We start from the raw sequence: 26427 nt of genomic DNA, 5'->3' as shown, positions 1-26427 counted from the left end.
TATCATAAACATCCGATTTTTTTGCTAACGGAAAAGTCCACAAAAATTTCGAATAATCATCCAAAATAAGCATATAATAACGATGTCCCGAAGAACTCAAAGTAGGAGATGACCATAGATCACTATGAACAATAACAAAAGGCATAGAAGTAGTAGTATTAGAAGAAAGAAAAGGCAACTTAACATGTTTTCCAAGTACACAAGAATGACACACATGAGCATTAGGATTTTGAGTACATTCAATGCTTTTATTACTACTAAGAGTTTTTAAAATAGAAGAGCCCGGATGTCCCAAACGATCATGCCAAGAAGAAGAAGCTAAAGCAGTAAAGGTTGATGGAGTGGAACTTGAAAAAGTGCTAGTGAGTGGATAAAGGTCCCTTGGCTATCACATCTCATTATTGGCATCCCCGTCCGATAATCCTTCACAGAAAAACCATAAGGGTCAAACTCAACAGACACACAATTATCAATTGTGAATTTCCTAACAGAAATTAAATTTTTAATGAGTTTGGGGCATGAAGGACATTAGAAAGGGACAATGGTGGGTTCGGGGAAGGCAATGTAGTATTACCACAACCACGAATTGGAATTGTATGACCACTACCAACAATAATACCATTGTGATGATTGCTCAAATTAAAATAAGACGAGAGATTACCATTAGAGGATGTCATGTGCGAGGTAGCACCAGTGTCCATATACCACGAACGATCGGGTTGGCTCAATGTCATGGTGTGCATAGCCGATTCAATATCAGTTGGAGCATACGGCATGGGCTGCTGGGACATTGTATAGGCCTGGTGAGGACGCGGGCCCAAGAGACCGGACTGCTGCTGTCTGATTGGGCCTTGTTGACGAGGAGCCCAACCTTGATTTGGGTAAGGACATGGTGGGGCTGCCCATGGTGCCCAACCCCAATTGTACTGCTGCTGCCACGAAGGAGGTGAACCACTCCACCCCTGCTGCTGGTGGTGGTGACCCCGTCCACTGCCGCCGGTCTGACCTCCGCCGGAGTTTTGTCCGCCGATTCCGGAGCCGCGACCACTACTGCCAGTGTGCTTGCGGTTGCCGGATTTTTTTGGATTTTTATTTTTGTTACGGGAAGTCCCAGACTCACTCCCTGAATTAGCGTCTCGCAACGAACCTGCCACCATGGCCGTGGCTGACGCCGCCTTCTTTGCTAAACCTGCCTCTTCCAATGTAAGCATGGAACGGGCCTGATAAAATTGCGGTAGTGGATTGCTCTGACGAATCAAAGTAGCCACACCATTGTATGAGTCGGTTAGACCCGAAACCAATTGAAGAACGAGACGGTTGTTGTCTACCGGGGCCCCTACATTCTTCAATTGATCGGAGAGGCTCTTAAGATTCTGACAATACGCTGAAGCGTTAGGAAAATCTTCCATATGAGTGTTAGAAAACTCATGTTCAAGAGCCACAACACGAGAATTCTGATTGTCTTGAAAGATGTCACGCAAACGATCCTAAGCCTCCATTGTTGTGGAATCAGGTTCAATAATGGTGTTTAACAGGTCTCTAGAAATCGTGGAATAAATCCACCCAAGAACCGTTGCGTCCAAAGTCAACCAGAGCTCCTTATCCGCATCGGTTGAAGGGGCAGCGACCTTTGTCTTCGGAGCAATAGTATGGTTGAGAACCTTGTGAGATCGAGCGTGTACCTTGAATAGTTCCGCCCAAGTATAATATGCAACGTTCTCCATTTCAAGGGTAATGGGGATGTTGCTTTTGATATTAGACACAGCAAAAGCCGGGTGAAAAGAACTCTTGTTGTCCGACATTGAACTGTGAATGAGGAGAAGAGAAGAAGATAGATGGAAGAGAAGAACAGAGAAGAGAAGAGATGGCGGAACAAGATGAAAGAGTGCAGCGGAAAAAATACCCTAAGCAACTGACACCATGAAGGAATTCTAATTCGTGAGTATTGATTTGCATTACTGTCAAAATATATAATGTACAAGGGCTGAAGTTAAGCCACCAATTAATGCTATAAACTAGGGATTAGCTATATACGAAATATACTAGGCACTAATCTAGGAAACAATACATTTACATGGTCAAAGATATATAAGATAAGTATATATCTTAACAGGGATGGACTATGGTGGTGGAGGTTAGGGTGTATGGTGGGGTGGCGTGCAGGGATGTGGTGGTGGTGGTTAGGGTACGGTGGATCGGTGGGGGAAGGGGTAGCTGGGTAGTTTTCCCTTTTTTTTTTTTTGAAATTTTTTTGGACCAATCAGGTTTTGACACGTGTCAAGTGACCTGATATTATAGGTCATTGACTTTTGTTGACCGGTTCGGGATTAAAGAAAAAAAAGACTCTCTAAAGTTCGGATTATTCCAAAATAATCCAAAGTTGGGATTATTGTACCAAAATTGAAGAAAGTTGGGATTATTATTTCTAATTGGGCCTAAACAATAAATATTAATAAAGATTTTTATCATGGAAGTAACTCGGGGCATCACTAGTTTTTTATGAACAAGTGTATAATTTTTTACTTAGTACAAATGTACTGTACAATACGCAACATTCAATGTGTAATGAATAGACATAAAAATTCTCTTGTTCTACTTTGTACTATTTTTGTTTCATACATGTGCCAATCATTCTTATTGATTCATTTTTATTAAGCTCCAACCACCTATTTAATATTTATAAAATAATTGAACATATATATAGGATGAGTGGCATATATACATGAAGTACAACTAAAAAGGGACTATGCATTGATTATTACACTAAACTCATTTGTATAATGGTATTCATATTGGTTCCTTTCTAAAATCTTTATTATGTTTGAAAATGTTTGTTTATCAATGGGACAAAAGTCAATTACGCCATTACTTGCATACTTGCTTGCAACATGAAAAAGTCTCGTCTTATGATAAAGAGTTTTAATATTCTGCACAATAGTTACCAAGTTAACTTTGAGTATAGTAGTATTACCCTATTTTAGCAGTGCTTTAAATAAAAAGTGATTTTTTTTCACCTTTATTTTTTAACTAGGATGATATAATGTTTGAATGTTCCAAAACTAACTGAAGTCTCTTAGGGCTTGTTTATACTAACTGAATTAATCTAAATTCAACTGAACTGATTAGAGCTGAACTGAACTGAATTGAGCTAAGCTGAAATGAATATTTTATGAGAGAAGAAAATTAGAAGTTGAACTGAACAGAACTGAACTGATTGGAACTGAACTGATTGGAGCTGAAATGAACTGAACTGAAATTAAGCTGAAGTTAACAGGCCCTTAAATAGCAAACCGTTGGAAAGCTAGTTGAGTATAGTGGGGGACGACCGGTTTAATTACATATTATACAACTCTTATCAGATAATGAATGTATGATACATATTTAATTGATCATTAATACTTTACACGTTTTGAATTATGAATAATAATATAGCTAACCTCACGTATTAATGTATATTGTCTTAAACTGAATTTATCTATCTTTTGAAAGTGTAGTATAAATTCGATCCAAATTCTTAATTTTTTCAAACATACAATTCCTAATATAAAGTTATTTGTGATAAAAACATGTCCATGAGTATGAGCTCGTTGTTCATTGTAACAAAACCATCGATTTGCATTAATCATGTTATTAGTGCAAATTTAAACAGGCAATCATTTTTGGCTTCAAGGACAAAATTTCATCATAATCTTAGCTCCTCAAGTAAAGGTAAAAGGTATGTACGTACTATGGTTAATTAATAGTAGTAATGATTAATGAGTTTATGATGATATAGTGTTCAATAGTATGATTTAACTAATTATTTGTTTCATTTTAATGATTATGCATGAAGGATGCCTATGTTGACTGTTAGAAGCAATATTGATCCACCACCCAATGGTTTGAGTCCCTCTCTTGGTGGTTTTGTTAAGTAAGTTAGCTTTTCATTATCTTTGGTTTGTTTCTTAATAATCATTAAGATAAATCCATTTCAAAGATGAGCAAATCCATCCATTCCTATCTAAATAAAGGAAACCCTAAGCTAGATGAATAATTTATCTATACAATCATCGGAATCCGTGTTTTTTTTTAAGGACAATGCTTATAAACAAGGATAAGTCTAAGAAATTCTTGTATTATTTTTACTGAAATGGTAAATACCTTGTACCTTACATTTTTTTGGGTATGTAACAATTAATGCACAACAGGAAAGTTAAAAGCCAAATAACAGACGTTATTAAAGCATTTTTGCAATCACTATTGAGGTTCTTATGGAACAAGTGGGGGCCAATGCTCATAAACATATTGATGAAAAGTAAGTGATTACTTGTACGTAATTTTAATTTGTAAGTAGTTATTGGCCCGGGCAATGCCCCGGGTCATTATAACTTTAATCGAACTATATATTTTTTTTTTTTGCTTGTTTGTCATTGATAGCTTAAGTAATGTTTTTTTTATTTATTATTTATTTATTTAATATGATAGCTTAAGTAGTTCGTTTCTTGTACGAGTTGGTTTGATTATAAGAATAATTTTTTTACATTAAAATCATAATAATATGATAAATCAAATCTTTATAAATTTGATGTCAAAATATATACTACTCCATAATGCACAAAAATCTTTTACTCTATGATTACAATTTTATGAGTTAATGCTCCAAGGGAAATTGTCATGCATATGAATAGTTTATCAATTAAACTTAATATAAATACATGAAAGTTAATGCATAGAGTTTTTCAATAATTAATGCATGGTATGATTTGGCGACGACACAAAAATATTTTCATTTCAATAAACCTGCAATGTTTTCATTTCAATAAACCTGCAATATTTTATTTTTTTTAGAAAATCTGCTGCATTTTCACAAAAATAAAAACTGTTGTATTTATATATATAAAAAAAATTGATGACAAGCTTATTAATATAAAGGTAGAGTTTAAGGATGAATATACAAAGTTTTTGAGTCTTTAATTACATAACTTCAAATTATACAAAGTACAAATAATGGCAAAAAGCCACACAACAAACGAAACGAGAGGGGATCAATTCATTCACTTGTGACTTGTGAGATCTGATATTTCAAGTGTCTCATCAATAACAATCGCCAGTTGATCCAAACCAAGTCTTTCATTCCTACAAAACACAAATAATGCAATAGAATAATTACATCACATATATTATATATAGCAAAGTCGTAAAATAAAGAAATATAATAATTTACCAAACAAACACATTAATAAAAATAAAAAGAGGAATTTTAAAAAAAAATCAAACTAAAACAAATTTACCAGCTTAATCAAACCGAATAAAAACAGAATTTAAAAAATTAAAAAAACGAAAACAGCTTAATTAAAAATATAGAAATGATATAAAAAATATAAACGACAAACATAATTTTAGACAAACGTATTTTTAGAATTAGTGAAATAAATGATTGAAATGAAAACAGGAAGTTTTTTTGTAAAAAAAAAAAAGAAAAAAAAGAAGCGAAATTGATTTAGATCTATAACAAAAAAAATTACAACAAACTAAACTGAGTTGGTGAGAAGATTGAGTGCACTGATGAAATTAGATCTACCAATTGATGATAAAGAAAATAATTAGAAAATGAAACCCTAGGGCCTAGGCTAAGTGGGTTGAGCTAGTGGGCTGGTTGAGGACTTTGAGACTTTTTTTATTTTTTTTATATTTAACGGGTATTCGGGTACCCGCGAATTAGGAAAGTTGACCCATGTCCCGACCCGCGAAATTGCTAATTTTGCGGGACGGGTACCCGACCCGAAAAAACAGAAAAAATAGAAAATTTCCCAGCGGGTTTTTTACGGGTCATCGGGTATTCGGACGGGACAACCGGGTCGGATTTTTTTGAACACCCCTAACAGACATATGATTTTGGTTTAGACAATTATTTATATCTGCGTATTAATTTATCGATTGTGTTATTATTTTATTTGTGTGAGTGCAGTTAAAAGAGATCAAGAGTTACAGATGGTAGAAAATGTGGAGGGGGGATTTGAAAAGATAACAGACGGGGCGGAACACATGGCCGAAGACATTGTCACGGGAAAGGAATTGAAAAAGGCGGTAGGCGGGGTGGAACACATGGCTGAAGATATTGTCGTCGAGGCGGAGGGATTGGAAAAGATGGCTGATGGGGTGGAACACAAGGCTGAGGATGTTGTCAAGAATTTTCCAGGAAAATCACTTAAAGGGGCTGCTAATTTCATTGAAAATGCAACGGAGAAGGTAGTCATTGACAAGGATTTCTTCCATTTATAGTTTCATTTTTATAGTAATAATAACTAATAATAAGCTTTAAAACAAGTGCTTGAATCATTTTATCCTTCCAATAGAGTAGTATTTAAGACACACAACTAGACTATGAAACCAAACATATAATTGTGTTTACTAATTACTATATACTCCCTATGTTCCTTTTTATTGTGTACTAGTGTCTTATGTTTAATTTATATTTGAATTGGAAGTTATTTCTTTTATTATATACTCGTATTTAAAGTACAGTTTGATGTTTAGATTCCATAAGAGAGAAACATAATAAGTATCAACATTCTAGAAGTATAAATGTCATCAACTCAAAAGGTTGAGGGAGTATCATTTGAAAAGACAAAAAATACATGCATGTATAAATACATATACAACGGTATAATCTCTTCATCCAAAATTAATAATTGCATTTGGACCACATGGTAATCACTTTGAACAAAGTACTATGTACTATACATACTTCATTTGTAAAATTGTAAATATGCATATACTTACATTTATCTACTACGGAGTAAAAAGTAATTATGGAGTACATGATATATACATTGAATATTTATAAATTATTTTACAAACATATTTATTGTATGTAACTTTTGGAGATTAATTTCTGGGGTATTTTTGTTTTAAAAAAAAACCCAAAAAATTTCACCTACTGACATATATAAACTATGTTCCAATTATAACCATTGACATATACTCCGTACTTGTTTATATATATATATATATATTTTTTTTAGGAACCGTACTTGTTTATATAATTAAACTAATCACGTACTAAAAATATTACACAAAGAGTACATGTTCACAATTCTTTTTTACTGTATCAATTTTCAGTTTTTAAATTATAAATTACCCTTATTACCTTATACAGATTATTTTCTTATTTCAAAATAAGTATGTATGTAATAATTTTTCTATTCATGCAGATTAAAGATATAGAAGATGAAGCAAGCAAAAAAATTGAAGAAAACAAAAATAATGCAAAGTGTTGGGAAACATTTTTTTCTTGCCCTATATCTCGTTTTTTCAAATTTTAAAGAGTACATTTATAGATTTTAACTAATAAATATATACCCTTTTCTTCAAAAATAAATAAATAAATAAGTAAATATATACCCCTCCGTTTTTATTTTTGTTTTTTTTTTTTTTTTTTTAACCACCTCTGTTTAATTTTACCTTCCTACATACATTCCATTTTGATATTTTAATTTTATTTTCCTTCTAACCGACCATATTATCTAAAGTTCTATATAACAAATTAACAACGTATACTCTATAAACCATGAGAGTTGAGGTCTGCCTAAAGAGGAAACTCAACATTCGATCTGCATAGGACTACAAACCAAAAATAAATAATATTTCAAAGGGATCCTTGACAAAAGACAAGTATTCCTAATATTTTAAAACTAATAACAACAAGCGATAATTACTAATTTACAGGGCGTACACTATAAATTTTAATTTCTAACGTACATTGTACATATACTCCGTATATACACAAATCAGATATCCAATATTTAACAAGGGTTGAGCACAAATTGTATATCCGATACAAAATCACTTACAAATTGAATGTCCAATATTTGAAATTGGCTTGGCGATGAGTTCTAGGCAGTGCAGCATGGGCGCGCGAGTTGCTCTGGCAATTAGCCAGGAATTAGGGCCTTTACTCGGGTGAGCCTACCTCGGTGAATCGATCTGTGGTGCTTGCATTGAGAGTTTGGCGCCACTTCTTTTATTGTCATATAATTTTGGGATGAAACCTCCTTGGACATGTGAAGTGGACTATTTCTCTTACTGTGAGTTCGACCCAGATCCGTATCTAATGAGTATGCATATTTGTCAAAGTGTGTATATATTGTACATATACATTTTTATATTCCTCCAATAAGATTAATAGGCCAGGCTTCAGATCAATATACAATTATACAACATCATGTTGTACCTATCTCCCCTATTTCTAAGTATTAAATTCATAATATATATAATATTGTTTCACTGTCTACAATACGTAATATGCAAAGTCTTTGCATGAATAAATAATTGATCATTAATTCTTTGCACGTTACTCCTTACTAAAATAGTCTTAAACCTCACATGCATTTCCTTAATCTAGATTTATTTGCTCAAAATAAAGGTTATATATATTCCAAAACCTCACCTCAAACTACTCTTAATTTCAAATTATTCATATAATACAAAGTACGAAATACACAAAAGTCCATGAATATGAGTTCATTCGTATCAACAAAACCACCAACTTGCATTAATCTTCATAATATTAGCTTAAACTCAAACATCAGAAAATCTTCTATAAGCTCAAAATCAAGATTTCATTATAATCTTAGCTCCGTGAGACAAAGTCAAAGGTATGTGTTTAATTAGTTAATTCATCATGAATATTGAGCTTAATTATAGTCTTGATTGATAGAATATATTTCTAATTATTTGGTTTGTGTTTGATTATGATTGTTATGCAAGAAGGCAGCGTTCGTTAACTGTTAGAAGCAGCATCGAACCAGTTCCGCCACCACCAACCCCTTCAAGTCCCACGCCTGCTGGATTTCCTGGGTACGACTTTTTGTCTTACTCAATTTAATTTCATGATAACTGCATCCGTCTCAAACATAAGTAGATTAATCTGTTCTATAGTAGTAAAATGGATTGTGGATATGAATATCATCCCTGAGAACTCACTCACTAAGATATACATCCTCCGTTTCTTTTTAGTTCATTTAGTTCGTTTATCAATGCACAAATTTAACCGTTAATATGTTAAAGTGTAATGCTATATGCAACCCTTAGGGCTGCATATAAGCATTTAGTATACACAAACTTTTAAAAAAATCGGGTGTACAATAATTATTGTACATCCATCATAAAGACAGCTTAAAGTGATTAAAAGTTACATTTGAAATGAATAAAAGTTACCTCAATATGCGTAAAAGTAACTCAATTCAAATAAAAATTTTCTGCACTTTATTAGTAAAAAATCACATTTTAAATGACTAAATATCAATTATTAGTGATTGAATAATATAATTAAATTACCTTTATAAAACTTTTCTTGTTGTCTATTTATATAAAAATTGTATTATGTTTAAAGTTACCAAAAAAACATGCAAAAAAGTTACCCTAAAATTAGCTAAAAGTTACCCTTATACTGCTCGATATACACTATTATTAGTGTAAACCGGATGTATACAAAAGTTTTTGTTTAATATACTTTTTTTTTAGTGTTAATAAGTTGAGAATTTATCGACAATTCACAAGTAAATCGGTGTAATAAATGTTTATTTAATGTATATTCTTTCCACTTTTAGCTTCTTATATGTAGCCTATATCTTTTTTTCCTATCTTTAGTTACCGAATACCAAAAATTAATTCAAAAATATACATCGTGATGAATCTAACAAGACCCCACATGACTATATTTTTCATTACGTATAAATCACAAAACATATCAAAGTGAATTGTGTAAATAGTGCTAAAGTCTAAACGTGTCAACTAAAAAAAAGGTACTCCTATATACGAATTATAATACAAGTACAAAAGTCTAAGAAAATCTCCTTTATTTGTCCGAAAATAATTAATACATTCAAATTTTACACACATATATGTCGATGACTCGATGTACTAGTTTGAACTTATTTTTATATAATTACGGTGTATATTATAAAACTTTATATTAATACGTAATGTATTTAACAACCTACTTCAAGATAAAAACATACAAAGTATTTATAATTTTATATTACGTTATTAATAAAAATACAAAGTAATATTTTATGATAAAAATAGGGAGTATAAGTATTTATATTACGTTATGAGACACAAGGAGTATTAATTCTAATTATTTGTTTACTTGACATGTTTTATGGGTGACAATTAATCCACAGCAGGAAAGGATGGATAGCAGGAGCAGTCCTAGCATTATTGCTATCATTCTTGAAGGACAAATGGGGGCCTTTGTTCTTATTAAGAAGTAACTATTATCACCAACTTTCTACTTACATTGTTAATTATAACATACTCTTTCTGTCCGAAATTAATTATAATATTGATAACGTGAAGACTGAATGTATAAACAAAAAAAAAACGCGATTGCAGAGGAAGTTGACCAGAGATTACAGACGGTAGAAGATGTGGCGGAGGGATTGGAAAAGTTGGCGGATAAGGTGGAGCACATGGCTGAGGACATTGGCGAGAAACTTCCAGAAGGATCATCACTTAAAAGGGTAGCTACTTTGATTGAGGATGCTGCTGAAAAGGTGGAATTAGCTGCTCATTTAACTGATACAGCCATTGACAAGGTGTTTATTTAATTTCTAAACTGCCCATGCTTTTTTATTTCTGTTATGTCTTTTCTTGTGTAATAAGTTATAATTACGTACTTAAAGGTTAAAATACAATAACAATAATAACACAACTTGTGTTGAACGTGACAGATAATATGGATCGGAGTAACATATACTTCTATTCATAGCTCATAATAAACATTATATTAAGTCAATTATTTTGTAGTCAATAGGGGTGGGACTTCGGTCTGGCAGTTCGGTTTGACCTCAGTTTGATACGGTTTCGGTTTGAAACGGTTCGGGTTAAAACGGTTTCATTTAGACGGCGGGTCGGTTCAGTTCGGTTTTGATTAGTCACAGGTCGGTTCGGTTTCGGTTTATTTTTGTACGATTTCAATTCGGTTCGGGTCATAAACGGTTCGGTTTATAAACAGTTCGGGTCATAATCAGATCGGTTAGAAACGGGTTGCTTCAGGGGCGGATTTACTCGGGTCAATGCCGGTTCGGTTTTTAAACGGTTCGGTTAATAATCGGGTCGGTTTGAAACAAGTCGGTTCAGGGGCGGGTTTACCCGGGTCAATGCCCGTTCGGTTTATAAACGGTTCGGGTCATGATCTGACCGGTTTGAAACGGATCGGGTCATGATCTGACCGGTTTGAAACGGATCGGTTCAGGGGCGGTTTTACCGGGTCAACGTCGGTCCGGGTTCATATCGGTTCGGGTCATGAACGGATTATTTTAAAATGGGTCGGTTCAGGGGCGGGTTTACCCGGTTTAATGCTAGTTCGATTCATATCGGTTCGGTTTATACTCGGTTTGGTGCTAAAATCGTTCGGGTTAGTTTGGTAATCGGTTAAATTGGATCGGATTGAAATCGAGTTCTAAAAAGTGGTTTTGACCGGTTAGCGCGTTTTGTTTTATATCAAGTTGGGACTAGTATTTCCATTTCATTAGCGGGTCGGCATAGGTTGGTGAAAAAAATAATGGATCGAGTAGAAATTGGGTTTTAAGAGATTTTTGACCGGTTAGCTATTTTCGTTTTATATAAAGTTGGGACTTCGTCACTTTATTTTCAGACATCGGATTATATACAATTACACAAATCTTCATTTATTCAATTATTCTATATCATGTTAATATGTTATGTTTCAAGTTTGGTTATACTCTTGTTGTTGTTTATTCGATATTATCATATTAGTCTATTACAAATTTATAATGTATTATTGTTTCATTATTAAATATATATTTTTAGGTTATCAGCTTCTTGTTGGATTGTTTTAGATATCGTGTCATGACCATGTTTTGATGAGTTGCTACTTTGAATACGATAAATCGATTCAGATATCAGATTATATAGAATTACAGAAATTCTCATTCATTCTATATCATGTTAATGTGTTATGTTTCAAATTTGGTTATAGTCTTGTTGTTGTTTATTAAATATTAGTCTATTACAAATTTATAAGGTATTAATGTATTATTGTTTCATTATCAAATATTATCAGGCTATCAGCTTCTTGTTTTAAAGATCGCGTCATAACCATGATTTGATGAATTGGTACTTTGAATACGATAAATCGATAATTGATATTGTAATAAACTAATAATTTAATGTTACGGAACTATATTTGGATGTTTAATTAAAATCACGATTATTCAATTTCCCATTAGTCTAATAAAGTAATAATTGACAATTGTTTGTAACTATTCCATAATTTTGGTGTTAAAGTTATATTGTTGAATTACTTTGTTGTCTTACCCTCTCTAATCACCTTTTAAGATTACGTGCCTACAAGGCTGCAACATATATATGTTGCAACTTGCAAGTTAAAGAAAACGGGTGGGGAAGTAGAAGTATTCAATTAGATCGATCATCAACTGTTTTAAGTTTTAATAATCAGATACATTTATCGATTATCTATACATACCAATGATAGTATGATACCAATCGTACCATACATTATTATTTATTACATATACTGATATACATATAACTAATATACATTAAATATGTCATATTGAATCAATTCCAATTTCCAAACATTTGTGTTTCTTACAATTTATAAGTTACATAAAGTTAAGAGTACAGTAGTGTTTTTATTAGTACGTAGCTATGAATAAAAAAAAACATATTATCCAAATCCATTATCCCATGATCCGTGTCACCGTCTTATATTAAATATCAGCCATTGATTTGCATGTCATCTAACGACCTATCATCGCACACATTCCAATTCACGATCCGTGTGTTTTCTTTTTCACCAATCAGATCACTCTTACAATCGTCTCTTTAGTACTCTTTTTGATTTCTCTCTCGTTTTCTTAATCCTCTTCTGTAATATTATCAATTTTTTGAAGCCATGGCTGATAATATGCTCACTGCTCTCTCGTTTTCTCTCTCATCTCCTCTTCCTTCTTCCTTTCTTATTCTTCCTTCTTCTCCCTTCTTCCGTCTATGTTCTCCTTTCTTCCATCTCGTTTCTCTGTCTCCGTCCACCGGCACCACGCACGACGGTTTTTATGGTCAAATTCGACCACGAAACTCTAGATCTAGTTGTTTCATGATCGAATTTGGCCTTTTCAAACCAAATTCGAGGCCAAATTCAGGATTAATATATAAGGTGTTTTCGTTCTTCCTTTTTTTATTTTCTGTTTTTCTTTTTAATTTTTTTTCAAGTTGTGGGCAACGGAGGGGGCCGAGTTAGGGTGGGTGCGGCGGCGGTTAGACTGGGTTCGGGTGGGTGGGGAGGGAGGATTTTTCGAGGGAGGGAGTTTTATGGTGGGTGAGCAATTAGAGTGAGTTGGGGGGTTTCGAGGATGTTGGGTTTCGTGGGGGTGGGTGGGGTGGGGTTATGGTGGGTTTGGGTTTTTTTTTCGATTTTTTTGTATGGGGTGGGGTGGGGTGTGTTACGGTGACGGTGGTAGGTGTGGTTGGGGTTGGGTCTTTTTTTTTTTTTTTTTTTTTTTTACAGTGACGGTGGTGGGTGGGGTGGGGTGGGGTTTGTTAAGGGGGTGGGGTGGAGTACGTTTTGGTGATGGTGGTAGGTGGGGTGGGGTATGGGTCTGGGTTTTTATTATTTACGGTGACGGTGGTGGATGGGGTTGGGTAAGGTTTGGGTCTGGGTTTTTTTATTTACGGTGGGTGGTGGGGTGGGGTGGGGTGGGTTACGGTAATTATGGTGGGTGCGGGGGTGGTGTTAGGGTGGGTCTGGGTTGACGTTGGTGGGGTGGGGGTGGGTTACGGTAACGGTGGTGGGGTGGGGGTGGGTTACGGTAACGGTGGTGGGTGGGGGTAGTGTTAGGGTGGGTCTGGGGTGACGGCGGGGGTGGTGTTAGGGTGGGTTACGGTGGTGGGTGGGTGGAGGGTGGTTGGATTGGGTGGGTGGCCAAATTTTTTCATTTTTTTATTTAATTTATAACTCCTAATTTAGTTATACAAGAATATAATTTTAATTTTATAATAGCAAAAAAATTTACAAATTTAAATCAATAATTATATGTAAAAAAAATTGTACTGTTAAATTACATTAAACATCAAATATATTTCGTGGAATTCTAACAAATTGTTAAAGGCTGTAAATAGTTCAATTTGAATGGAACGGGTTGTAAACGGTTCGGTTTAAATAGTTTGTAATCGGATCGGTTTAAACGGGTTGCGGTTTGAAAATAGTTCGGTTTAAACGGTTTAATGGGTTATAACAGTTCGGTTTAAACGGTTAGCGGGTTGTAAATGATTCGATTTAAACGGTTTTTTCCTACGGTTTAAACAGTTTCGGTTTATAAACGGTTCGGTTTAATTAGTTAGCGGGTTAACATTAATCGGTTCAAACGGTTTCGGTTTATAAACGGTTTGGTTTGTTATTGGTTTACGGTTCGTAACGGGTTAACATTAATTGGTTCGGTTCGGTTTCGGTTTGACATTATACGGTTCAGTTCGGTTTTCGGTTTAAAATTAGCGGGTTATAAACGGTTCGGTCCGTGATGGTTCGGTTCGGTAACGGACGGTTTTACGGTTCGGTTTGAAAAGTCCCACCCCTAGTAGTCAATGATATACAAGTAATTGATTGTGGTAGTAGACTAACCACTTCAAAAATGCTGATATCAACCACTACTCTTAAATTAAGTGTACATTTAGGATAGCCTGTTTTACATTTACTGAACTAAACTAATTGGAGCGGAACTAAACTGAAATTAAGTTGTAATAAACAGACCCTTAATTCTATCACACTAGAGGTTAACTTATCAACTTGCTTATATCTCGATCAATTTATGATTCTTGACTTAACTAGAGTTATTTGAACACCTTTCAATTGTAAATTGAACTTAAATTTACTTATTTTTAACTCTAATTTGAACTTATCTTCCTAATTTAAAAGCTAAGTGAACTGAATGAGACTTTATACTTTTTTTTTTTTTGGTGTTTAGAGAGCCACAAGGGCGGGGGTGAGAATCGATCTCAGGATCTCCTGAAATCGGGAGGGAAGCTCTAACCACTTGAGCTATCCCTCACTCTCATGAGACTTTATACTTCATGGAGTACTAATTATTAGAGCTTATCAACATTTTTAAAAGCTTTGTATTTCTATGGTAGTCATTGTTTTGTTTTTTTTTTTAACATCAAAATTAATTATAAATCATTTATCTAATTTTTAATATTAATTTATTAATTTATAATTTTTTTTATAATTTTCACAATTAATTTATGAAATTTAGTTTTATTATTACTGAAATTAAAAAATAATTCGTAAATTAGTTATTAAAAGATAAAGAATAACAAATATAAATAAATAAAAACAAAAAAAATAATTTATATTTAATTTTGATATGAAAATCAACCAATAAAATAGTATAATGATAGTCATTTTAAGGATGACTACTATAGAATTTTTAGTATGTATAACTTTCAAAGCTTTAATTTTTATTTTTTTTACTAACATTTTAAAGTTTTTCTATATATTTTTTAATTATTGCGTGTTCATATTATGTATACGTATTTAATTATCGATTATTTACTCATGCAGATTCAAGAATTAGAAGACCAAGTGGATTCGTATGCAAAGTCAGAAAAAACAAAAGCAAGTCAGTCAATTGAAGAAAATAATACAAGTAATAATAGCAAACCAGCATCATAAAATCTATATTGTTATTGTTAATTATTCGATTTAATGTTATTTGATGTTTTGTACTTCCTACTGGTTATATAAGTACTACTATTGGTTGTGTGATACTCAAGTCTCAAGTGTATGTAACATTTTCTTAAGAAAAATCATTGACATACTTCAGTATGTAGTTCGTAGTACTTCACTTAACTTTTTTTTTTTTTTTTTTTTTGGAACGGCTCTAACATATACGTAACAGTGTAAGACTGTTTATGGCCTGTGAATTGTGATTTATAATTTCCTTTTTTCCACAATTTTTTATCTTAAACGTGCATATTGTGCATTGAAGAACAATAAAACAACACAAATGGCTAAGCCAAATTTACATGAATCTTTAACTCATTTAAATATGTACTCTATCATCAATAAACACGAAGGAATCCTTTTTGATAGAGAATATCCATTGAATATTCTCATCCTAGGTTTAAGATATATTTTGTATAAGATTATCTTTGATATCTATACATATCTTGTGTTATCTAATATAATTAGGTTTCTCATTGTAACCCTATAAATATTGATCAATGGAAATCACTCTGATCGAGGAGTTTTCCATTGATCAATATTTATAGGGTTATGAGAAACCTAATCATATTAGATAACACAAGATATGTATAGATATCAAAAATAATCTTATACAAAATATATCCTAAACCTAGGATGAGAATATTCTATGGATATTCTCTATCACTTTTGATTAGCTCGACACCATTAAATTTTAATAATGTATAAGTCACTGGAAAAGTGGAAAAATATATGAAGGTATAAAATTAGAGATTTATTGTACCAGGTACGACTTAAAGATGAGCATAATTGGGAGTCAATTGAGAACATTGAGTAGAAGGAGCAATGGGGGTGCCAAGGAGGCAACTATGGCAATGGAATTAGGAGAAGAGGCTGGAAGAGGAAGAGTGCTGGTTGGATGAGAGGTAAAAAGGGGGAGGAGATCATTTTTATTTTTATTTTTTATTTTTTATTTTTTACACCAAAAAAGCATTATATTAATCATAAAACAAATTACACACCAAAACATTAGGGGTAGAACCATACAATCTCTTTCTATTAGGAAACCAAAAATGTTCGGAGAAAGAATTAGTCAAAAGTCTAAATCAAAAGTTTGTCCATATTAAACTATTTAGATATAATTAGTTTAATTTGTATAATACTTGGAAATCGTTAAATTATAATAAAATTTTCAGGTTTGTTAATTATGTTGCACTTCCTTTAGGAAAAAAAAAAAGGCCAACGCACAATTTAATCATTAACATCAATTTTTAAATAATACGCATACACTGGTAAATTATACAAATAAATGTTTGTATTATGAAAATACTCCCGCATTTACTGAATAAAGGCATAGTTTAACTAAGTAAGCATGCTAACGTATGAATTTTACCATTAATATTCATACATACGTTATTTCTATAATAAAATTTATGTTATTAAAATATAAATCAATAGTAATTTAACAACACTTTACATATAACATTTGAATTCTATCAAATATTTGTATACATATACAATTAAAGTTAATAAATAATTAATTAAATAGTGTAAAAAGTAAAATTGTGTAATATATGTTTTGAAGTAAAGAATGTATACATTTAGACTAACTTTGGTGCTTATTTGACATTGTCACAAATTTGTTCTTAGGTGCATTTAAAAAAAAAAAAAGAAGAAGAAGAAGAAAATATACTAATACAATAGATAGAAACTTGCAAAAATGCTACTTTGTGTGTGTGTGTTTTTTTTTTTTTTAATTGTTAGAAAAAACCTTTTAAAATCACTATTTTGTGATAAAAAAAACCTTTTAAAACCTTTTTGTTTTAAAAAATCTACCACGTTTATTTTATTTTATACTTGTGAAAGGAAATCTATTTACTTAATTACCCTCTTGTTAAGCTTATTGCACTCTTGTTGGGTGTCTACCTATAAGGCTATAACCTATGTGCAATAAGCCAATAATAGGTTATAGACTTTTAGGTAGACACCATATCCAACTTACAAGTCTTTTACCTTTTGCTACCCCACTCATCAAGTCATCATATCCATTCATAATCTGGAAGTTATTTCAACATCCCAATATTAATTTATCAATTCAAATTGTTTGATAAAACATCAAAAAACCTAAAAAAATCAACCTTTTACCCATGGTACTCTAAACCTACGCTCTATATCCCATTATATTTGTATATTGATTTGAAACTTGTGTGTTGTTTTAGACCTTTTTGGATATTGTGTCGTCTTTCTTTTTGTAAAGCTTTCCAACCAAACCAAAAAACCTTCCACACAAATTCACTTCTTGTAATAGGATCTGCTTATGAACACTTTGACTTGATCGGCCTTTACAAGCCTTGACTAAACCTGACACTTTCTCTTGTTGCCTATAGACATGAGTGTTCTCAAGAAGCTTCCATACTTGTGTTGCTCCTTGTTGCGAGCCACTCAAATACCTGGCTTGCACCTTCGTTGCTTCTATACGAGTAACGAACCCAGTATCAAAACACTCAGAACCGTGGCAACATTTTTCTAAATATGTGATAGAGTATAAAACATATTTCCCTAAACTTCAATTATCAGCTTAAGTTTTTTATTGAGATAGTTTACTAGCATGGTATCAGAACCAGCGTGACACAAATGTTACAAATTCGAATCTCATCCACCCTTATTTTCAAATGGAATAATATTAAGTGCGGGCGGCTGAGTATGAGGTAAGCCCTTACAACATCCACATTTCAAGTCCAACGGACTCTCGTGTGAGGGGGCATGATAGAGTATAAAACATATTCTTAGACCTCAATTATATATGACTAAGATTCTGCCAAAGCCAACCACTCTCAATAAGAATCGAGTTTGTATTACACACTTATATCCCTTTTCTAAATTCTCTAAAAACTGACATTTTACACAGTACAATGTTTAAAAAACAAATTTCCGAATTCCAAATATTTTCCTAACATTACCATCATTAGATGATTTGAACTATCAATCTCACACAATATATCCATGGATTCATCCACCCACATGATCTATCGTTAGAGTTACACCATTATTGTTTTAGTAGCCGACTCACTCCTCATTACTCATCATTTACTCAATTCAATCTCTCCCTCATTATGCCACGTAATACTCTTCCTCCGTATACGTTACACTGAATCTGCCCCTTTTTAAAAACCGACTAACGGCTACATTTCTCCTTTTTTTTTTTTCAAATTCTCTCTCAAATCCCTCTTCTTCTTTTTGGATTCTTCCCACTTTCTCTCTCTTCTCTCTTTGTTTCAATTTCCCTCCATTTGCAGGAAATCTTCGATCTTCAAAGCCCAAGAATTTACCCCCAATTTGATTAGGGTTTTGCAAGATCAAGAATGGAACTTCCTCAAGAACTCGATGATTTCATCAAAAATTCAATCGACCATACAATGGGACTTTCTTTACCCAATGAATGCCTCAAATTGAAGGTTCAATCGCTTGAAACATCAAATCATCTTCTTCGGAATCAGTATTTAAGTCTACTCTCGAAATTGAAGCAGAAAGAACAAGCCCTTGAACTTGCTAAGGTTTGTTTTACAATTTTTTCCTTTTTTTTTTTTTTTTTTTTTTTGTGGTTTAGGGTTTTTGTTTCTGGGTTTTGATTTGAAATTCTGGGTTTTGATTTGAAATTCTGGGTTTTGATTTGGAATTCTGGGTTTTTGTAGGGTGAAGCGTGTATGAATGCCCAAGCAATCAAGAAATTTGTGGAGGAGAATCAGAAATTGGCGGCTGAATGTGCAAATTTAGGGAATCAGTGTTCGAAATTGGAGAGAGAATGTTCGCTTTACGATCACGATCGTGAGGCATTAATGGAGTTCGGCAATGAGGCGGATGAGAGAGCGAAAGAGGCTGAAGTTAGGGTTAGTGAATTGGATGAAGAATTGAAGCAGATTACTGAAGAAGTTAACTACTACAAGCATCAATGTGAGATGCTTTCGGTGAGTATTTAAGTTTTTTTTTGCGCTTATTTTATTTGATTTTGTGTGTATAATTTAATTGCTAAGTTTGGTTGTAGGGTTTGATTGTTTTTAATCTGTAATGTTTCTGATAGTGTTATTATTAATCGGACTGTAGATTTTATAATTTGAGTAAAGAAGAAACCTTGGTTGGATTTTGGTGTAAATCTTGCTGGATGTCATTTTTGTGATTCTTACATTGTGCAATTTATTAATGTAGTGCAAGAATGATGTCGTCAGTTTGGAGTAAACCTTCAAAGTGATGTTCTTATGTGTGGTCAGTGCCAATTAGTGGTGTGCCCTTGGTCCAATATGCTTAGTTGTTTCGGGTTTTATACGGCTTTTTTAGTTCTTACGTTCTCGTACATTTCATAGTTGCTGATATACATTGGTCAATTGGACTTCAGTGGAGGTCAATCAATTTGTGGTAATAATTCTTACATTGTGTAATTTATTAATATAGTGCAAGAATGATGTCGTTAGTTTGGAGTAAATCTTCAAAGGGATGTCTTGATGTGTTCAGTGCCACTCAGTGATGTGCCCTTGGTTCATTTGCTTAGTTGTTTCGGGTTTTATACAATTTTTTTAGTTGTTATGTTCGCGTACATTTTGTAGTTGCTATTATACATTGATCAATTGGACTTAAGTGGATGTCATTCAATGTGTGGTAATAATGCCACCTTCATTTTTTTCATTTGAGTGGAAGGGACTGTTTTTGACCTTGTTGATATTTGTGTTGGATGGTCTGCTTTGTTGTATACTTCTGCGGATCACACCCTTCTCTATGTGTCCATTAGCTTCTTGTGTTTTTTTTAAAATAGGTATTTTTAGTCACTGAGTAGACTTTAGAAATTATCATTCTTGTAAGTGTTATCAAGAAATATCTTGACATAGAGATGATCAAGTCAATTTGGTAAAATTCAACATAGATTTTACATTTTCTGTGAATCATAGTATACATTCTGATTATATGGAAGATCACTCCTTTTTGCGGAATACTGGTACTCAAAATACTCAAAGAAACGAGATCCTTCGTTCTTCTTTTGCTGCTTCTCTAATAAGTGGCACATAACTACACTGATGCTAGATACATAATTGGATATACAGCTACTAGAATGTTTTAGTGTAGCTGCACTGCTGCAGTATACCTGATGTCAATAAAGATGCATTTTTGAATGTTTTGTTAAATGACATTCTTTGACACTGAATTTTGTCTTATTGAAGTTAGAATGTGATGAATAAGGATGTGTGTTGGCTACATGATATCTGTAATGTGAGAATTTAATTAGATTTATACTGATCGCAAGATGCTTTAGGTAGTAAATGGGAAATTCCCACACTTTGTGGAACCCATGTTTAGTTTGATGGTAATTTGCTAAACTGATCCGTAGCAGAATAATCATGAATTCATGAGTTAATTGTTGGCAAGTACTAACTTCATCAGAACATTTATTTTTCTGAAGGTTGATTCATCCAAGGATGATGGCTCATTGACTGAGCAAAAATTACTTAACACACTGGTTGCTAGTTTAGTAAACAAAAATGAAGTGGCGAAGACAGCATCAGCATTTCTGGAGGCTAATACTGGGGTTGAAACATGTCATGCATTGCTCAACATGTGGAATAGGTGAGCCTTCACAGTTTTGGCTCACGACATTGGTTACAATTGTATATGTTCTGTGGCTGCACTTAATCTAGTTTGCACTCTCCTGACTTACTCTCTTTGGTGAATCTCTCTATAACTCTATTTGACAGTTTGAGACCAGAAACCCTAAATATACTCTCATTGGCTGCTCATGTACGGACTCTGCAGAAGGACAAGGAACATTTAACAATCAATCTACACAGAGCTGAAGAAGAGGTAAGGAACTAAGGACGTCATAATAATATGAAGTATTTGTATATTTTTTTTGGAATTCTTAACTGGTCTGCATGAGATCCGAGGGTTTTTTTTATGGATGTTTACTGTATTGCTCCCTGTGTAGGTGAGGGTGCTATTTGAGGAAAATCATGTCTTGGATGATGAAAACAAAAGGCTGCTGAAGTTGTATAAATCTGAGAAGAAACATGCTAATTCAGGAGGGAAACATGATAGCAGTGCTAAAACTAAGGTAAGAGATAAGCTGTACTCTTATGCCGTTACTCAACAATCAAAGTAAGAAATTTGATCCGAAGATCTCATGCAGCTGTATTTGATTATTTTGCAGAACAATAAAAGAAAAACCAGCCCTGTGATGAGTAGTCCAGTTGACCGGAAGATTGATTTTAATGATATTGATAACCTTCGCTGTCCTCTTTCACCGCTTAAAGAAAACTCACCGGGCTCCAAATCCCATAAGATGTGATTGCAGTAGCAGCACCAACAACAGCAACAAAAACAACAATTGTAGATTGTTGAGTAGCACATAGAAATCTGAACATGTAACCTATCACCAATGCTGTAATTCATAGCGCTTCTAACACCACAATTCGAATTGAATTCTTGATCTTAGCTTATAAACATGTTTGTAAAAACTGATTACTAATTAGAGAAAGCTGCTTTCTCTTTCATCGATTTTCTGATGTATGATTCGTTCTATCATATAACAGCAGATTGTCAAAACGCTGTTATTTATTTTTTTCCATTTGAAGCAGCAAATCTTCAGGGTAAGGTGCCCCTTGATAGCCAACATTCCATATTGTCCTCATGTGCCACTAAATTACAAATCCTCACCTATCTATTTACCTGAAAGAGGGAGCCGCTAAGGGGTATGAAAAAAAAAAGATTATTAGAAGAGCATTAGAAGATATTTAAGCTCCAACAATAACACAAGTAATACAAAGGGCTTGTTCTGATTGAATGAACTGAATATTTTATGAGAGAAGGAAATTAAAACTGAACCGAACCGAACCGAAAATAATATAAAGAGAACATGCCTTAAATGAATTTGAAATATTATTTGGTAATGCCTTTTCTTATACTAGCACAGAGTACTAAATAAATTACTTATAAATCCAACATATTTATTTAAATGTGTTAATTCATATGATCATACCTATTAGAAACTCTTGGCACTAATCATTTTATTTGTACCTGTAACTAAACCTGGGCACGGGCCGGGTTGGCCCGCGTGCCGCCCGGCACGGCCCGCCGTTCGGAGCAGCCCGGCACGGCCCGAAGTCAAGCACGGCACGACACGAAGTTCGAATTCCGTGCCACGGGCCGTGCCACGGACACGGTGGAGAATTCCCAGGCACGGCCCGGCACGAGCACGAGCAAGGCCCGCCGTGCTGGCCCGCCGTGCTGGCCCGCAGGCACGGCCCGCAAGCACGGCCCGCGGGCCAACGGCTAGTTAAACGGCTATAAACGGCTAGTTTTTTGCCAAAAATTCTATAAATACTCACCTCCATTTCATTCCCAAATCACAAAATCACAATCTCTTCTTCTTATCTCTTATATTCTCTAAATCTCTAATAATCCTTATTTTCTTAAATTCTCTAATTATTCTCTTAAATTCTCTAATTATTTTCCTAATATCGGAAAAAATTAAAAAGTTCGTAATCGTAATTAGTGGAGCGTTGAAGCACGGTTGTAAGATCTAAACTAATCTTAAATTTATTATTGTTTTATTGTTATTATTAGAATAATCTTGTTTAATTATTATTGTTGTTAATTGTTAATTTGTTATTGTTGTTGTTATAATTGTTGTTATTAATTATTATTATTGTTACAATTGTTGTTATTATTTATTTTTGTTGTTATTGTTATTGTTATAGTTGTTGTTATTAATTATTATTATTGATATTTTTATTGTTAAAATTGTTGTTATTAATTATTATTATTATAGTTAACCACTTTTTATTAAAAAATTAATTGTTAATTATGGCATCGAACAACCCATCATCTAGGTCTAGGGGGAAAGACCGACTTATCCGTAGTAGTAGTTCTAGGGAACCACCAAATACAACGAGCCCCCAAATTACGAGTCAAACCAATGACCCCATTTACTTCCCCCCGGGCTATGAGCCATATAATACGTCGGGATTTCCAGCACCACCACTAAACCAATTTCCACAACCACCATACCAATTTCCACCTAATTATATCGGTAATCAACAAAACTATTGTTCTAGCCAAGGTAGCCAAGAAAGTACCCGAATTCCCTCCGGTTCTACTACCCCTTCTACTGCCACTCCCACTAGTCCCCCTACTAACCAATACACACATCATGAATGGTTAACCGAAACTGAGATGCTACTTTTGAAAAACCGAAGGAGTGAGGTATGGCGTTATTTTGTCCTAAGTAAAGATGGTGAACAATGGGCAAAATGTAAAACATGTAATAGTGTATTCACGGCAGTTACCAAAAACGGGACGGGACACTTATCTAGACACATGAAAGCTTGTGCAAAACCAGCTAGTGATCCAACCCAGCCCAAAATTTCCCAATTCCATCCATACGGCTTTACATACAACTATGAGAGGGATAGGGATGAACTAGGAAAAATGATAGTACACGCTGAACAACCTTTTCTTTTCTCGGAAAGTGACGCATTCAACACCTACATTAACAAAGCACTACAACCCCAACATAAAAGAATCTCTAGGAAAACCGTTCGTTCCGCAGCAATGAAAAATTTCCTAGAGTACAAAGTCCGGTTACAAGCCGAATTGAGTAACCTTAACTGTAGAGTATCTTTAACAGCCGATTCTTGGGATAGTGGTTATAAATATCACTATTTATGTGTGACTTGCCATTGGGTAGATGATCAATGGATGTTACAAAAAAGAATAATACATTTCAAAATGCTGGAATACCCACACACCGACATTAACATTGCTCACCATTTAATGCAAGCAATAGACGAATACAACCTTCGAGATAAAATGATGTCTATGACTTTTGATAATGCAACCTCTATGACATACACAGCTAATCTTATCAAACAAAACTTAACCGATGTACTATTAGACGGTGAAGCTCTTCATACTAGATGTGTTTGCCATGTACTTAACTTATGTGTACAGGATGGAGTTCGGGCAATTGGCCCATACTACAGCAAAATCAGAGATGCTATTATGTCTATTAATAGCTCTAACATGAGATACCAAGAATGGAAGAGTTTTCTAAAACAACAAAAGATAAGGGTAATAAAAATTAGAACCGATTGCCCAACTAGGTGGAATTCCACCTATGACATGTTAACAAAGGCAATTGAGTACAAGGGCCCGTTAACATTATTTTACAACCAAAAATTTCCACAAAATGCTTTGTATGATGATGATTGGAATAACTGTGAAAGATATATGCAATTTTTACAGTTATTATATAACATGACGTATTGTTTTTCTACTGTTTACAATCCTTGTGCTCAAAACTTTCTTTCTAATGCATGCTTACTCGCCCAACTTTTCGCTGATCATCGCGATCAAAGTGATTATGATCAGTATCTTCCAGCAATGGAAAAAAAGTGGCGTAAATATTATAGTCAGATTCCTTTGATTTATATTTTTGCTTCCATATTAGATCCTAGGCAAAAGTATGAAAACACATTTATGTTAGTTGACATTTACTTTCAATGCATGTTTCTTGACGATGATGTAGAAAACTATAAGACTAATGTGAAGGATCAGTTTTTTGCTTTATATAGAGTCTATGAAGCCAAATATGGCACCGTTCCTCGCTCAGGGCCTTCCCAACCATCTAAAAACGTAAGTAAGAAGGCCAAACATTTATTTTCACAAGCTACTAACTTGATTTCAAGGTTTTCAGGTGATTCATCAATCAGGAGAACGCAAAGCGACGTCTCGGAGTTGCAGATGTACCTGAGTTACGACTTCACCAAAGGCATGGACGACGATGAGATAAACAGCCTCGACCTCCTTGCATGGTGGAAACAACAAAGCTCGAAGCATCCAACTTTGGCGGCAATGGCACGAGACATTCTTGCTATCCAAGTTTCCTCCGTCGCCTCCGAACGAGCTTTCAGCGCATCCGGAAGGGTTTTAGACGATAGAAGAACAAGTCTAAAACCCGAAACACTAGAAATGTGCGTGTGTTTCAAAGATTGGTTGGATGCGGAAAATCGCTCACAAGACCGTTCTTACGACCACAACGACAACGAAGAAGGAACCTCCGCTTCCGGTTCGGGTTCGGCTAGTTCCCAATCTATGCAACTAGCCGATGACCTTGAAGGCGAAGGCGAAGACGAAGACGAAGACGAAGACGAAGACGAAGACGAGCAAGAAGAAGGAGAAGAAGAATAGACAATTATTGTATATTGTACGATTTTAAAAATATCAATTTTATCATTTTCCAATTTTTGTTTAATACCATCATTGTATGATTTTTATCATTGTTATCATTGTACAATTTTCTCAACTCAAGTAATAATAATATAAAGTACGCATTATTCACATCCAAAGTCCAATTTGCCTTTTTTCCCCGTTTTGTTACAATTTGTAAATTCATATTAAAAAAAAATAAAATTATACTAATTACTAATAAATCATAAACATTAAATTTTAAAGTAATAGTATAAAGTAAATATATAAATATAAATATTGAATATACAAATTATAAAACATAAATATTCAACTTATAATTATAAATTCATAACTTAATAACTTATAACTTATAAGTTATAAACTTATAAGTTACCTTATAAAACTTATAATTATAATTTTATAACTTATATACATTATAAACTTATTAATTAATAATGTTGTCATTAAAA

At 33.7% G+C, this 26427-nt stretch overlaps 5 protein-coding genes across 8 annotated transcripts; 3 read left to right on the top strand and 2 right to left on the bottom strand.

Annotated features, from left to right (window-relative positions):
- Positions 1-64: 64 nt before the first annotated feature.
- LOC110706491 lies at positions 65-2298 on the bottom strand. Its single transcript, XM_021884411.1, has 2 exons — positions 662-2298; positions 65-423 (listed from the first exon to the last, which is right to left on the bottom strand). Exons 1-2 carry the CDS (start codon positions 1407-1409, stop codon positions 389-391), a joined length of 783 nt encoding a protein of 260 aa, XP_021740103.1. The 5' UTR covers positions 1410-2298; the 3' UTR covers positions 65-388.
- On the bottom strand, positions 1488-1802 carry LOC110706524. The gene has a single exon (XM_021884442.1). It carries the CDS (start codon positions 1800-1802, stop codon positions 1488-1490), a length of 315 nt encoding a protein of 104 aa, XP_021740134.1.
- Positions 2299-3449: 1151 nt separating the features above from the next.
- Positions 3450-7380, top strand: LOC110706640. The gene is made up of 5 exons (XM_021884588.1): positions 3450-3715; positions 3833-3910; positions 4188-4294; positions 5948-6228; positions 7194-7380. Exons 1-5 carry the CDS (start codon positions 3567-3569, stop codon positions 7302-7304), a joined length of 726 nt encoding a protein of 241 aa, XP_021740280.1. The 5' UTR covers positions 3450-3566; the 3' UTR covers positions 7305-7380.
- Positions 7381-7406: 26 nt separating this feature from the next.
- Positions 7407-15942, top strand: LOC110706641. Of its 4 annotated transcripts, none has more exons than XM_021884591.1 (5): positions 7407-8636; positions 8749-8838; positions 10170-10252; positions 10378-10580; positions 15587-15942. In XM_021884591.1, exons 1-5 carry the CDS (start codon positions 8491-8493, stop codon positions 15695-15697), a joined length of 633 nt encoding a protein of 210 aa, XP_021740283.1. In that variant the 5' UTR covers positions 7407-8490; the 3' UTR covers positions 15698-15942. The 4 variants fall into 4 exon arrangements, with proteins under 4 accessions (XP_021740283.1, XP_021740281.1, XP_021740284.1 ...); XM_021884589.1 differs by having other exon boundaries at positions 7408-8636; positions 10167-10252; XM_021884592.1 differs by having other exon boundaries at positions 7409-8636; positions 8752-8838.
- A 2561-nt stretch (positions 15943-18503) lies between these two features.
- LOC110706639 (protein Hook homolog 1-like) lies at positions 18504-22323 on the top strand. Its single transcript, XM_021884587.1, has 6 exons — positions 18504-19281; positions 19420-19692; positions 21174-21337; positions 21466-21571; positions 21696-21821; positions 21918-22323. The coding sequence occupies exons 1-6, from the start codon at positions 19090-19092 to the stop codon at positions 22053-22055; spliced, it is 999 nt and encodes a 332-aa protein (XP_021740279.1). The 5' UTR covers positions 18504-19089; the 3' UTR covers positions 22056-22323.
- Positions 22324-26427: the final 4104 nt, after the last annotated feature.

Source organism: Chenopodium quinoa, unplaced genomic scaffold, assembly GCF_001683475.1.
Source record: "Chenopodium quinoa cultivar QQ74 unplaced genomic scaffold, ASM168347v1, whole genome shotgun sequence".
NCBI classification, from domain to species: Eukaryota; Viridiplantae; Streptophyta; class Magnoliopsida; order Caryophyllales; family Amaranthaceae; genus Chenopodium; species Chenopodium quinoa.
This window is presented reverse-complemented; position numbering and strand designations above follow the sequence as displayed.

What these genes read in the sequence shown, in the direction of transcription:
- LOC110706491 (XM_021884411.1), bottom strand. Translation starts at nt 1,409, where the DNA reads ATGGAAGATTTTCCTAACGCTTCAGCGTATTGTCAGAATCTTAAGAGC. An exon ending in GCACATGACATCCTCTAATG is followed by an intron (nt 424 to 661) that starts GTAATCTCTCGT and finishes TTTTCTGTGAAG; the next exon opens with GATTATCGGACGGGGATGCC.
- LOC110706524 (XM_021884442.1), bottom strand. Translation starts at nt 1,802, where the DNA reads ATGTCGGACAACAAGAGTTCTTTTCACCCGGCTTTTGCTGTGTCTAAT.
- LOC110706640 (XM_021884588.1), top strand. Translation starts at nt 3,567, where the DNA reads ATGTCCATGAGTATGAGCTCGTTGTTCATTGTAACAAAACCATCGATT. An exon ending in TCCTCAAGTAAAGGTAAAAG is followed by an intron (nt 3,716 to 3,832) that starts GTATGTACGTAC and finishes TTATGCATGAAG; the next exon opens with GATGCCTATGTTGACTGTTA. An exon ending in TTGAAAATGCAACGGAGAAG is followed by an intron (nt 6,229 to 7,193) that starts GTAGTCATTGAC and finishes CTATTCATGCAG; the next exon opens with ATTAAAGATATAGAAGATGA.
- LOC110706641 (XM_021884589.1), top strand. Translation starts at nt 8,491, where the DNA reads ATGAATATGAGTTCATTCGTATCAACAAAACCACCAACTTGCATTAAT. An exon ending in ACGCCTGCTGGATTTCCTGG is followed by an intron (nt 8,839 to 10,166) that starts GTACGACTTTTT and finishes ATTAATCCACAG; the next exon opens with CAGGAAAGGATGGATAGCAG. An exon ending in GCCTTTGTTCTTATTAAGAA is followed by an intron (nt 10,253 to 10,377) that starts GTAACTATTATC and finishes ACGCGATTGCAG; the next exon opens with AGGAAGTTGACCAGAGATTA.
- LOC110706639 (XM_021884587.1), top strand. Translation starts at nt 19,090, where the DNA reads ATGGAACTTCCTCAAGAACTCGATGATTTCATCAAAAATTCAATCGAC. An exon ending in AAGCCCTTGAACTTGCTAAG is followed by an intron (nt 19,282 to 19,419) that starts GTTTGTTTTACA and finishes GGGTTTTTGTAG; the next exon opens with GGTGAAGCGTGTATGAATGC. An exon ending in ATCAATGTGAGATGCTTTCG is followed by an intron (nt 19,693 to 21,173) that starts GTGAGTATTTAA and finishes ATTTTTCTGAAG; the next exon opens with GTTGATTCATCCAAGGATGA.